General features: G+C 38.7%; 1 protein-coding gene across 1 annotated transcript in view; it reads right to left on the bottom strand.

Annotated features, from left to right (window-relative positions):
• The window catches only part of LOC143342975 (ATP-binding cassette sub-family G member 1), a 30107-nt gene extending 18348 nt beyond the window's left edge, over positions 1–11759 (bottom strand). The window contains exons 1-2 of the mRNA XM_076767358.1: positions 11594–11759; positions 1239–1685 (exon numbers count right to left, since the gene is read on the bottom strand). Of these exons, the coding sequence (XP_076623473.1) occupies positions 1239–1458 (220 nt within the window). The 5' untranslated portion in view covers positions 1459–1685; positions 11594–11759. The remainder of the gene's footprint in view (positions 1–1238; positions 1686–11593) is intronic.
• Positions 11760–14413: the final 2654 nt, after the last annotated feature.

The following is a 14413-nucleotide window of genomic DNA, read 5'->3' as shown; positions in this document are numbered from 1 at the left end:
CGCGTGCAGGGCGATCGGTTTCGTCAACGTCTAACGAAGAACTCTTCTCAAAATGCCCGACCACTTTCTCCGTTTAAAACTTTCTTTGCTGCCCGCAGGACCACTCTCCTCGGCTTTCTCTCCGCGTCACGAGTGGCATTTAATACGCTAAAAAAGACCGCAGAGCAGACACCAACCATTATTTTCCGCACAATTCTGCCCGTAATTTTATCGAACACTGACCTATCACTGAGAACGACCTAACCTTTAAGAAAGTCAACACGTTTATCACGGCGCTTTATTGCTCAAGGTTACCCGAAGGTCAACATATTATGTATCCATTCGATTGCCCAGTATTATTTTGAGGTCGATCGATAAATAATCAAAACTTGTGATTTCAATTGGGGAGACGGTTGATCTTCGAACATAACCTTGAAAAAAGCAACTGCACCGGACAGATATTACCGAAAGCGAGTGAAAGTAGGAAACGAATTCTCTCGAAAAATTCTATATGCTCCGTAGGAGAAAGGCGATTATTGCTTAAAGTTCCGTATAAAGCGATAACATTTTAGACAAATGGCGACAGAATTAGGTTCAGACATGTCTTTAAGATCAGCTACTGTTTCGTCGCGTGACACAATCGTCGCACGTGCCACTCGTTCACCGTCGCTGATTTAAGCAGCGCTTGCCTCCCCGTGTGGTTTACGCATCGAGTATCGGGATTACGTGACTTTCCTTTCGTGACACAAACGACCGCTCTCCGACGATGTCACGGAGTCACTTGGTTCGTTAACACTTTTATGCTAACACGGTCGATTGTACCAGCAACGAATTCCAGGCACAGGCAGCATCGTCGCCCGATCGTAGCTTCCATAAGCTTGTTACGAACGCGTAGAGAGGGACCTACTTTCTCTCGTACCTTTGCACTCTTTCATGGAAAATGGGTCTCTGAAATCGGACGACTAAAAGGCCGATTTATTCGCTGCTAATAATTTGCCGGAAGATTGACTCTTTCCAGCAGAAAATCAGACGCAGAACTTTGCGTAAGGGAAAGCAATTTTTTAACCAGCGTCGCGTTAAGGCAATGACACGATCGGCTTAATTTCCTAACCTCGATCCTTTAGAAACAGAAAAACAGACAAAATAAATAATTTGATAAGTAACCGTCGAGATGTCACAAATTGTCTAACTTGACCACCTTGAACGCCCAATTTATTTTTGACTCGAGATAAAACTTGCAATATCGAAGATGAACTCACTTGGTCTGATGTTTCGCAGGCTCCATTCCTTCACCGTGTACCGCACGTCGTAGAAAGCAAGATTCACCTCGGGCCTCTTCGGAAACGAGTGTTTCTCTTGAAAGAAGTAATTGTCTTTCGCCACGACAGCCACTCCGTGGACATCGTCGTGACTACTGTGGTCGATTTGACAGCAACTGAGGGACGATCGCGACGGGGAACAGTGGGTCAAAGTAGCCATCTTTCGACGCGGAGAGTTCGCGGAACGGTGCCTGCTCGGATTTCGGTCTGCTCGCGGGACAAACAAAAAAACGGTGCTTTCGTCCTGATCACGTTTCACGTCTGAAGACGCATGTCTGGCAGTCCTCGACCCCTCCTTTAACCCTTCCTCTTCGTCTAACGTGTATCCGCGCGCAGTTCACTGTCCAGGCCGGCTATAAATCTCGCATAATTGTACGACGCGTCGCCCTGAAACAGGAAAACAAAAAAAGATAATGTACGAACGAAAGAGTTTAGAGTCCGTGCGCGACTCGTTTGGCAATAAGGCCTTGCGTGCGTTCACTGTATGCTAATTACGCGGAGGTGAACGTTCTTAACCCATTTATTCGTCGAGTAAAAATTTGAGACCTTGTAAAAGGTGTACGTTTCGCCACGCGATCCAAGTAATATTAGGTTGTAACGTAAATAAGTTCGGTAGCAAGTGCGAACGCGTTCTAATATCGCGAGTTGGAACGCTCGTGTTTATACTAATTACAAGTCGCAGACCTGGAGCGCAGCTGGACATTGCACAACGTCGTCAGGATTTTTCAGTAAACCTTGCAGAGTAATGTACTTTTCCCCGCCAATTTTTATAGGAATTATGTCGCAATTATTGTCGAAAATGAAAACAAAAATCGACGGTTTGTTCGAACAGCGTGTTTTGCGTTATGAATGCAAGCCGCGTATCGTGTGTGATTTATAATGTCAATGTCTCGTAAACATCATTTAGAAAATGATCACATTAAGTACGATAATTCCAGAAATGTATCCGTAGTGATTACATTGTATGTACGTATCTGCTGACCCTAGACGTTGATTCTGTCGTTTGCTACAATTATCATTCAATTGTCGATAGTTATACATAATATACATTGTTCTCATTTTTCCTCGAGCAAACGTATAGCAAACGCGTCCATTTAATTTCGTATCGAAGGTTTCCTTTATGTATGGGTACCCCGTTTCTTTCAATTACGATTAATGGCGCGAATCACATTTTTCCAATAACGCGAATAGCCTTTCCATTAATGTTGCGTGTCTATAATTTCACGTCTGCAAACACGAAGAGGATGTCATCGAGTATTTATACCATTGTCGATAAATTATGTTCGGTCACAATCTTGTATTCACGGCGTTCATAAGTAATTTATTAAGCAGAGAGACACATTATTGACACATTATTGACGTTACTACTACTACCGGTATTACTATTACTATTATTACTTCTGCGTTTACCATTCGAATTACAGATACAGTTTCTTATAAATCTCATCGACGATTCACGGTTCAGGGACAAGCATTGCACCTTGCATATTCTTTCCCAACCTTCGCCAGAAGTTTAAGCCGGTTTGCTTACTATTACGACACCTGACACAGTCGGAACTGTCTTTATCGTACTTTCGTTACTACATTGCGCACGAGTTCCTGTTTCAAAATTACATTCGGACGTTTCAAATTAGCACCCTCAACTGAATACAAAGTTTCCACCTATGGAAATTATAAATAAAAATAGAAATATTAAAATTTTGTACTGTATTACGATCAGTTTTCGAGTTTCATATTTACATTCGAAAAGGACAACGATTGGAAAGTAACGAGAGTCAATAATATTATTGTCCGCGGGATGACTCGTCGAATTCGTTCTTCGACTTTCGCCGGGGTTAGGTTTTTTCGATCAAGAATAGCGTGACGCGATCGCGAACAAAGAAGGCTGATTTCCGTTCGAAAACATCCAGAGTTTCGTTTAATCATCGGACGAATTAAATACTGCAAAATGCTTGTCCAAAGAAAATAAAATCATTTTGGAAAATGTTAAGGATATCCTTGAGTTTGTCCAAAGAGACAAACGTCGCTAATGGCTTGGTTCTTTATGCTAATCCTTCAATTAAGAAGGAATAAAAAGATACCCCGAAATTATAGTTGGGCAAAATGTAATGTGATTAATACTTTACGACTATGATTACGAAATAATCGTACACGAAATGTAATTACACGATAGAATGATTTACGGTTACGATTGCAAAAGTAATCACACAGTAATTAGACAGTTGGGGGACAATAAATCATTTAACAGATTACATTTTGCCATAATTAGATACCAGACGGTTCCTCTTGAAAAAATAAATGAAAAGTGTGAGACTACTAATAATGAAAGTGCATTTCACATAATCGACAACGACAAGTACAGAGTATAAACATGTTTTGTTTACATTTTCGTACGTAGATGTCTGTATAACTAAACTGATGCTGGACAATGGTCTAGTTAACCCTAGCTTTATGGACATCTAGAGGCAAAAATAGGACGAAAATCAAGAATACCAATTTGTTGATGGAGGCTTCGTTAAAAAGTTATTAACGTTTAAAGTTCCGCTCGTACTGAATTTTTTTCTCGAAAATGCGTAGGATTTCGGGGGTATGTGTAATGACCAAAAACGATTGTAATGGACCGCCGCAACCGAAAATAATTTTTCCAGAACAATTTGAAATTCTTTTTTTTTCCGTCGAAAAATTTCACACCTCGAATTTTTTTCTCGAAAGTGGGTAGGATTTCGGGGGTATGTCTGTTCACCAAAAATGATTGTATTTGACCCCCGCAACCGAAAATAATTTTTTTAGAACGATTTGAAATTTTTTAATAACTTTTTAACGAAGCCTCAGTCAAGAAATTGATATTTTTGATTTTCGTTTTATTTTGGCCTCTAGAATCTCCCATTAAAATTTTTCCCAGGGGTGACCGAACACCCTGTACATTTTTATTGAAACCTGTTGCGTCGACGGTTATATTAGAATACTGATTTCGTTTTAATTAGGTTATGTACGATTTTATATTTTCGCTTCCAGTAACGAAAACAGTTACACTTCGTTAATTTATGCGCCTTCGTTCCGCCAGCAACTCAAATCAACGATCGTGATCGTTTCTTTTCGTCGTTCGACGCGACCTTGTCGCGAATACAATAGCCTTCTTTTAAACGACGCTCGTTGCAATGTGCGTAGCACTTTAACCTTTCGAAGAAACCGAAGACCTGGCCTTCAGCCATCGTCCGTTACAATTTATCGGATTCGATCGAAAGTGACAGCTGTACAAATCGAAAGCGTCGCCAGAACAAATCGAGCGAGTCGAACGATAAGCAAATCGTATATTTAATTGCACACTTGACCAAACAAAACTTGGACTTATCATAAGCAGCCGACTGTAGACCGTCGCTTCGAAAAACACGACGAAATTCGAGGTCAACGTTATCTAATTTGCAGCTGCTATTGAAAGGATTCAAGGGAGACGTTTCGTGTTCGCTGATCGAGTTTCTTTTCGACCGTTTCGAAGTAAGGTTAGACGAGCCGTTCGTCGACGCTCGAAATTGCAAGTGTGCAACGCAACAGAGGCAAGAGAAAATAAACGTTAGCTCGAGTTTCTTTCGTGCACCGTTGAACCGTGATACCGGGAAGAAATCTGTATGATTATAGATGGAATGGGGGCTGTTTCTACGATCGGTCAATTTAACGAGCGCATCGATCAACGTAATTGTCTTAAAGAAGTTTCGACGCCACGAACGTTACGCGAATTATTCGAGAAAGACGGCGAGAGTCTCTCATCCGTGGAAGGATCCTTGCGCAAAGCGACAGACGCGTTATATTTTGCAACAGTGTGGTCGCAATTCGAGCCTAGAAATTACGAAAACCGATCGCAAACGTTGTCATAATTCGTTCTGAACAGCGATGGCTCTAACAAACGCTCTCACCTTCGTAAACATTTTCATAATACTGGAAAATGAGTTTGATATTATTACGAGTACAGCTCCATCTCTCGGCTTCGTCTCTTATCAATAACGATAAGTAATGATAACTGTAATTGAGACCAAGGATTCGTACACATCTCGTATCGAGGCCTAATAACCCAAATACAATACAACTCGGAAAAATAATGGAACAGAATATGGATCACTGCCAAAACTGTTATCTCCTCGATTCTGTTCATCGATGAATCTTTATTAAGCATTATGTTGTTTGACGAAATTGTTAGGTATTCCTTTCGTCGAAAAATAATGATAAAAATGATTGTGTATTATCTCTTTAATCGTCTGATTTCTCGATCTCGATTCGTCCGAGTCGGAAAAAGGAAGAAGGATTGCTTTCACTTTGTTTCCGGAGAAGAAAGCAAATCCTGTCCCGCGTACATATTTTTAGAAAGTTTCGCGACGAACGTTGTTATTGCAAACACCGCGTTCAAAATATCCTGAACGATTCGACGCACAGTTCCTCTTCAACGAATCGTAATACAAAAATACAAAAGAATTATTTTTTTGTTAGAAACGTAGAAATAGATAAATGCCCGAAGCGGGCCATGTGCTTCTCTTTGGCGCGTTTCCCCCTCTTAAAGGAGGATCGGCCAGGACACTTAGGCAAAGAAGGGCCGTACTGTCAAGGGTGCCCTCACGACCCTGGTTCTCTGTCAGGGTACGGATTTGTATTGGCTCTTGCCGCGAGCAGACACCAAATATAGTTTTTCAAAAGTCCATCGTGTTTTAAGTTTTATTTAAAACGCCCAACCGCTCTCCTGACCGTAATATCAACATTCTTACATTTTTTTCTTTTTTACACGTTTTTACCAATATCAAGTTACATAACGAGATTACGTATTTAATCTAGTAATATTTTTTTAATACTTCTAAGCGATAATGCCACTTTTTCCTTCGCGATATAATTTTGCATAAGTATCTCGACAGATTTAACGTTGCGTGAAAGCACTTATCGTTTTCTTTTTCTCACAGCAGACGATTACAGCACGTATCAGCTGTTGTCGCGACGGAAATGTAAATTATCAATATGCATTTAAAGATTGCAAAGTTGAAGCTATGTTTATCGAGATAATCGGCAAAGACGACACCGATACTAGAGGGAGGCTAATTATACAGGCTCGACGAGTAACCTGTATGTTCATTTTATCTCAAACTTCGCGAGATTCAATATTTGGAAACATCTCTTTGTTTATACTATTTCTACAGCCAATGTTTACACTGTTCAGAATCTTCGTGCAGCTTCGCGTAATGAAATTCAACAATATTTTTCCTCCTGAAAAAGTTGGCAATTTTTTATTAATTCACGAACAAATTATGGAAAAATAAAAAATAAATTTTGTATTATTTTCAAACGTCAAAATGTTTGGTTGTAAATTAGATTGGTTTCCTCTATCGTGAATGATGCTTTTGATAATCGTTGTCGCGACCATAAATTTTATAGAACACATTGTCGTTAATAGCATCCTATTAGAAAAGATCACGCGTGACAAAAAAAACTGTAAAAACCACTCGTTTAATGTAATTACAGATGGAATACACGTATGCTAAAACAAGAACAAAAAAAACAATTATACAGATTCACTTGTTCGCGTTCCACGTTCAATAATTTCATTCAAATGATGTTATCGGTACTGGTTCCAAGTTCAGCTCGACTACAAGTTATTTATCGTGCCTGTTGCAGCGAACAATTTAAATCGACTCGTCACGCGTGACTTTGGTAATGTATCTAATAACTGAACACGTGTCGCTCTAAATTCCCTCCAACTTTTAACAAGTCTATTCCATTTTTTAAATTTCCTGTAGATATTTTAACAATTATTAATACTATCAATCATCGACAGAAAATGACTCTTTGTCTTTAAAAAAACTTTAAATACATTAGTGGTGCTTGTCGTGGTAGTTGAACTTGTTAAGTTGATTATACAGGGTGTTCGGCCACCCCTGGGAAAAATTTTAATGGGGGATTCTGGAGGCCAAAATAAGACGAAAATCAAGAATACCAATTTGTTGATGAAGGCTTCGTTAAAAAGTTATTAACGTTTAAAGTTCCGTCCGTACTGAATTTTTTTTCTCGAAAATGCGCAAGATTTTGGGGGTATGTCTATTCACCAAAAATGATTGTAATTGACCCCCCCAATCGAAAATAATTTTTCCAAAACGATATGAAATTTTTTTTTTCCCGTCGAAAAATTTCACACCTCGATTTTTTTTCTAGAAAGTGGATAGGATTTCGAGGGTAGGTCTATTTACCAAAAATGATTGTAATCGACCCCCCCAATCGAAAATAATTTTTCCAAAACGATATGAAATTTTTTTTTTCCCGTCGAAAAATTTCACACCTTCTCGATTTTTTTTCTAGAAAGTGGATAGGATTTCGAGGGTAGGTCTATTCACCAAAAATGATTGTAATCGACCCCTGCAACCGAAAATAATTTTTCCAGAACGATTTGAAACTTTTGAATTTAATTGTTAATAACTTTTTAACGAAGCCTTAATCAATAAATTGGTATTCTTGATTTTCGTCTTATTTTGGCTACTAGAATCCTCTATTAAAATTTTTCCCAGGGGTGGCCGAATACCCTGTATACATAACGGTTATGACCCAGAAAAAAATCTATAAAATTATCGTAATTATCGGAATTAAAGGTGTCGAATTATAAAACACATGTGCCTTAAACGGTACTGATGCAACATAAAGTTTAATTAATTCCAAAAGGTGCATATATCATTAATTTGAAAAAGATATTGACACTTTGTAAGAGTTTTCTAGGTTATGTCGAGCAACAACAGAAAACACGATTATTTATAACTTAAGTATAAAATAGTTTGATCTTTTATTCGGTGTGGATCGATATGAATAGTTTTGCAACAACCTGGAGGACATTGCTAAAAATTGAAAAGCAAATTAAACGAATGATCGTGGCCTAGAAAAGATCGTTAAAAGGTTTCGGCGAAATTGCATATTTACATCGAACATAACGAATAAAGGAATTGCGTAATTGTACAAGTCTCTCACGCGAGGTTATACGAGTGAAAAAATAATTAATGCGTCTTGCACTTAGTGGGCAATGTAAATACATACACACGCAAACGATCGAGACTTCAACCTATCAATGACGCTCGTGACAAACGATGAGAAGTCGAAGATTTATCATCGCGAGACGATCATCGATTATTTTTTATTCTTTATTGAATCTTCGACGAACGAGTCGTCGTGCACATGCGTAATTGCGATACTCAACGCGTAGCAAATTCCAAACTTTCGGTGAAATCATTGGCTCGAGATATCATCCATTCGAAACTTGATAGGTTTTGTTACGTGGCAATGCCATCATTGAGCTCGTCGAATGATTCATTGGTTAATCGCGAAATTTAATTTACACCTAACCTATACTTGTGCAATTATAGATTTCGAAATAGTTTAAAGTTCAAATCGCCGACTCTGATTCATGCTCGAGCATCCTCTATGTTTTTTTACACAATTATATTAAATAATTGTGGATTTACTTTTGAAAAAGAGAAATTAAACTATTAAAGAGACATTAAACGAATGTTAAATCGAGCGTCAACCTCGAATTATATGCGCCTTTCGTACGATTTTACCGTTGTTTCGGTTGGTCGGTAGACCAAAACGGAAATGAATTTCCTACAGAGACTTTGATCTTGTAAAACGTATTTTTTCTTTGATTTAAATATTAATCGTGCATCGTTCCAGCCAGCCGGAAATACCGTGATTAATTTTCGCTACAAAACCTTCCTCCGGCGATCGACTCAAAACAATGCAAACCTGTGTGCAATATTTTAACGCGACGCCTTTTCCACTGGAATTAAACATTTCCGTCAAAAGTGCAAACATGCGTCATAGAATTTATTTTACATTAATTGTTTAGCCCTCCTGGACGTACTTCACTGTAACATAACCTAACTTGGACGAATTTATTTAAAATGTATATTCCCGTCACGTTAACAGAGTCAAAATTGGTCCAATGTCCAAAATAAATGTAACATGACTGTTCTAAAACTACCATTGACTTCTTTAAAGAAAAACTTCCCATTTATTTCAGGTTATTACTTGCACTATGTAAAGTCGATAGACAGTAAACAGTGCATGACTCACCGTACGTATAGCAGCACTAATAAAAGCACAAACGATGAATTAATTATCGGTATTAATTCACATGGGATTCGTTATCCGCATAAACCATACACCGATGTACCCATTCTATAGACGCTTATGTGCGACGAACTATTTCGAACGTAAAGATCTATAGATAGAAAACTGTTCTGTGCCATCTAGGAATCGATACAACAATTTCTATTTAGTCGACGCTGCAACCGAAATAAAAAAAACATCGAATATATTTCTTTTCTTTTTTGGAATTTATAATAATTTGTACGCCACGGATAAAAATAGTAAATGTTAAATGTGCTCGTTCGACCTTGCGATTTTTACCGCACAATGGATGCGTTTATTTCGGGAACGTGAAATTAAATTTAGAAATAGCGAAGATACGAGATCTCATTTGTATCTACTGCAAAGAAATCGTCGCGTGTAATGTGAGGAAGCCTTCACGTGCAGGCGATTACAATACGATGACTAATTCTGGGTGCGTTCAAGATCAATATTGAATCTCATATGGAACGAATCTGGATAGAAACGAATTCTTGCGACGGCATCGCCAGCGATGACCCCAAAATTCGCATTTTACTGGACAAATTTTCTTCGAATACTAAATAACGATGAGTAAATTTAACGTACAACGATTTATGCGCGACGTTTATTAGCCCAAACGCTTAAGTTCTCACACACGACCCTAACCGTTTACGTTGCAGATTCCAATGTCGTCCGTGTTTTCGTTGGGCGTCCAATTCCTGCACACGTGTCCACAGAAATATTCGCTTTACGATAAACCAGTAGTTCTCAACAAAATTATATCAAATTTAAAAATTCTGTATTTAGTAGAAACGTAAAAAATTGTTAGGAGAGCGAACAAGTTTGAAATTATCATGCAAGTAGTTTCTACGATAAATATTTTTTGGTTATTTTCGTCAAATTAACGATGACGTTATAGTGATCGATATGGTAACTAGTTTGTTCAAATCTGATGTCTAAAAAATTCGATGAGATCGATTCTGATCGATCGAAACCCGAAAACCATGACTTTGCTGCAATATAGCTATACGCAATTGGTGAAACTCGGCCGTAGAAATCTCTAAAGTGACCTAAGTCACGAAATAAAAAAGAGATTTAGTACCATGACGTGTAAACTGCATTTTATTATTGTGGAAGAATTTTTGCCAAGTAGCCATGAATTAAGCAATAAAATGATCTAACTTTGCTAAACATTAGTAATAACAGCAGAAATATCATATTTCCAATATATTACTATATCGTGTCATCAGATAGCGGCCCAGTTAAATGTCTAATCTTGTATATTTTTTATCTGCATCATTTTTTCATCGCCACTTATTTATCGAAAGTCTCATAGATTTCTTCACACCCATTAGATTTCTTCTTCTAACTCTTTTTAATTTTTATTGCCAATCTACCTATGCATATTATGATTATCTAGAATTAATGTCGATTTTCATTTACGTTCACAACGATATCCAACATTGTCACTAGCATTTCACTCTTCGGTTCATTCTCGTGCATACTTATCGTAATATAATTTCTTTTTTATCGCAGTTTCTTTCAATATTCCACGCAATCTTGTGTGAACAAATTGACAGAACTGTAAAACGAATTTATGTAACGCAAAATACAACGGCCTCTACTTGTTATCGGCGCGAGCGTAATTTAAGACACACGACGCCTTTTGCGACAAACTCTGACAGCCGAAACACGTGCATATTAACCGTATATTCACTCTCGCAAAGGTTAACAAAACGTACACCGGCTATTCGAGGAATCTCCTACACGATTGATCGAATAGCAATTTGTAAACACTGTTTCGCGTGCAACGACTGCACGTGGCCCTAACTCGTTTATTTGATCAATTACGTACGTCATCACTGATCGATCGAACCTATAAATACAACGGTCAGCTCGCGTTGTCGTGCCGATCTGAATCGATGGTAAATTTGAATTGGAACGTTTAGAAATCCGCCAGACACGGGAAGAAAGTTATGAGAAAAGACGTCGAGGAAGAGGTACAGGAAGTGGCCAGCTATCGAACAAGGAAACGGCAAGATTCTCAACGACGATCGATCTACTTTCGATATTGACAATTTCGAATATTCGTTGGAATCGAATCTCGTGTCGATGCCAAAAATCGTCCACGATTACCGAGATTTGTACGTGATATGCGATGGTGATTAACTTACCTAATTGTTCAACGCGTTGTCAAATTTTGGGGAGCAGCTGATCGAGCGTAGGAACGGAATAATAGAACGACGTGGAAACTCGGTTCACAGCAGTTCCGGTCGACACGACTATCACAACCGAAAGTTCGCAGAAGACTGACCGTGTCGTTACGGAGTGCTGTCTTTGGTTCTTTCTCTCTCTTATGATCTTTTTTTCTGTACAACGCAGGCGTATGTTACGACGCGGGCTGCGGATCGTTGATTGGCGCATGTCCCTTGAACGCTCGACAAATTCTCGGGTGTCGTCATTATTTAAACAAATAATCACAAATATGAAATTGTATTCTATTTCATGATCCACACCTCCTAATCCCCATAACGTTCATACGAATGATGCACTACGTTTTCAGAAATCAAGAATTATGTTCTTTTTTTTACATTATATGATAGGATTACACGATTGAATTACAGAAACGCCAAATTCGAGTGTCGGAATTGACTATATCGAAAGTTATGCGTATCTAATAGCTCGTACTATACGCGCGTTAAATGGATTATTTTAATGGTCTGAAACTTAGTCGGTAAGGAATCTTGAAATTTTTTTCAGCAAACACAGACAATATTCATTTGTATAATTAATTAATCCAGCAAAAATACAATAATTATCGTTAGATTAAAGAGGAAATTCCAAAATTTATTGTGAGAATCATAGAGATATGATTTACCGATCGCGCAACAATCGTTACATCAGATTTCTACTCGGAACAGTAAAACGATAGCGTAAATTCCAACATTACCGAATCGCGATGAAATGAATCTGTTCGTTTTAACACAGACCAGGTATACGAGTAGACTTTACACCACAGACGAAGTATACGAGTAGACTTTACACCTTATGGACTGAAAGTGGCCCAATCTGACTGCCATACCGACCTGAAAATTCGGAGGTGATTTTAGCGGCCTCTTCTCATGGATGGTGGTCAGTTAAGAAACTATTCACTGGATTAGTATTGGTAGGCAACAGCTGTAGTAAATACATGTAAGTTGATTATGCAGGGATTGAAATTTATTTCTAAATCTGTTGGTAATGATGCATATGATACGAAAATGATAATGGGGGTTCGAGACCCCATAAAAATGGGTCGAAAAAATAGATTGGGTGAAAGATCTACTCGTATACCTCGTCTGTAATAATATTGTAGAATCTTTGATGAATCAAAACTAACCTAGCGGAGAATCTCTATATTCATGATGACCTATGCAAGGCGGATCGCAGCCAATTTGCTAATATTATTTACTTTTTAATTAATAATTGCATTATCCAGCTAAGAGGGATACGATTATTAATTAAACGGTAAATAATATTACCCAGGTCTCACCACGAGGAGGTTGCTGCGAATGGAGACCCGCCCTAACCGATTCCCAACCACCCTCCATTAATAAAGATCTTCTGTGACCAACGATCTTTGGTCGAAGAAGAAACAAACGAAAGTGCAACCAATGAAAGATGCATAACCAACGAAGAGAGTTGAAAGAGTTTTCAAAAGAATTTGTCTTCGAATAAAAATAACTTGCCTAACATAATGGTTAACCAAACACTTGCCTAATTATAAATCTAAATTCGTTTATTATATCAAGAAACAATTCTAAATTGGCAGCCATTAGTTCGGTGTCACCTACGAAGGATAACTTTTCTATCGTGGGTGACACCGATTACCAGGTCTCACCACGAGGAGGTTGCTGCGAGTGGAGACTCGAAGAATCGATGGAACTTTGATTCTATCGATCTCCCTTTTACATTCTCACAAGCTAGATTACTAAACTGAAGAGATAGAAGGAAGCAGTATTCCTTCTATCTTCTAGTTTAGTTGCACCAAGTAATTATTTCGTTTAAAAAGGGATGAAGGTAAATCGAGGATCGAACCACTGCCCTTCCTAACTCGATCTCTATAGGAAAACGGATTTAATAAGTAATTCTTAAACCCCGAAACATTAAAAGGGATAAAAAAGAGAAATTTCCCCCCTTAAGCAGTATAATTTTCTCTAGTATCTTAAAGAACAATATTAAATTCGCAGCCATTAGCTCGGTGTCACCCACGAAGGATAACTTTTCTATCGTGGGTGACACCGATTACCAGGTCTCACCACGTGGAGGTTGCTGCGAGTGGAGACCCGAAGGGAGATAGATGGAATCAAAGTTCCATCGATCTCCCTTTTACATCCTTAGAAGCTAAATTACTAAACTAGAGAGATAGAAGGAAGCAATGTTCCTTCGATCTTCTAGTTTAGTTGTACCAAGTAATTATTTCGTTTAAAATGGAATGAAGCTAAATTATGGGATACGCGACGCGACGCGATACGACGCGATGCACCATGCAATAGTGCAAGGAACGAAATACGCGACACGCGAACCGAGTAACTGGTCAAAAGGGTCAGCTCCGTTGCCTCTTAGCAAGTCCAATCGAAGGGGAAGGGAATCGACGCACCCGACACAGAGGTTCCCCATTTCTCCCAAGCATCCTGTTGGGAGCCAAATGGACCCAACTCGGGATGTCTAACAGAGAGAGGGATCTTGAATCGGGGCTACCGCAGACAGGAACAGTCCCTGATCCCCTCTGCGGCCGAAATACCCTTTCCCTTGGATCGTCTCGCCAGAGGACGGCAACTGACCCTTCGGACGAGCTAAACGGCCGATCACTTGCTTTCTACATGGAAGCAGTGGTGATCGGAACGAGAAACGAGGGAACGGGTGAACGTGAAGCTAGTTGGTAAAGAATTACTTGGCACATACGCAGACGCATACATGGGAGTAAATGTACCAAGCAATTATTTTGTTTAAAA

The sequence above is a fragment of the Colletes latitarsis genome, chromosome 6, assembly GCF_051014445.1.
Source record: "Colletes latitarsis isolate SP2378_abdomen chromosome 6, iyColLati1, whole genome shotgun sequence".
NCBI lineage: Eukaryota > Metazoa > Arthropoda > Insecta > Hymenoptera > Colletidae > Colletes > Colletes latitarsis.
The sequence above is the reverse complement of the archived record's forward strand: the minus strand, read 5'-3'. Positions and strand labels throughout refer to the sequence as shown.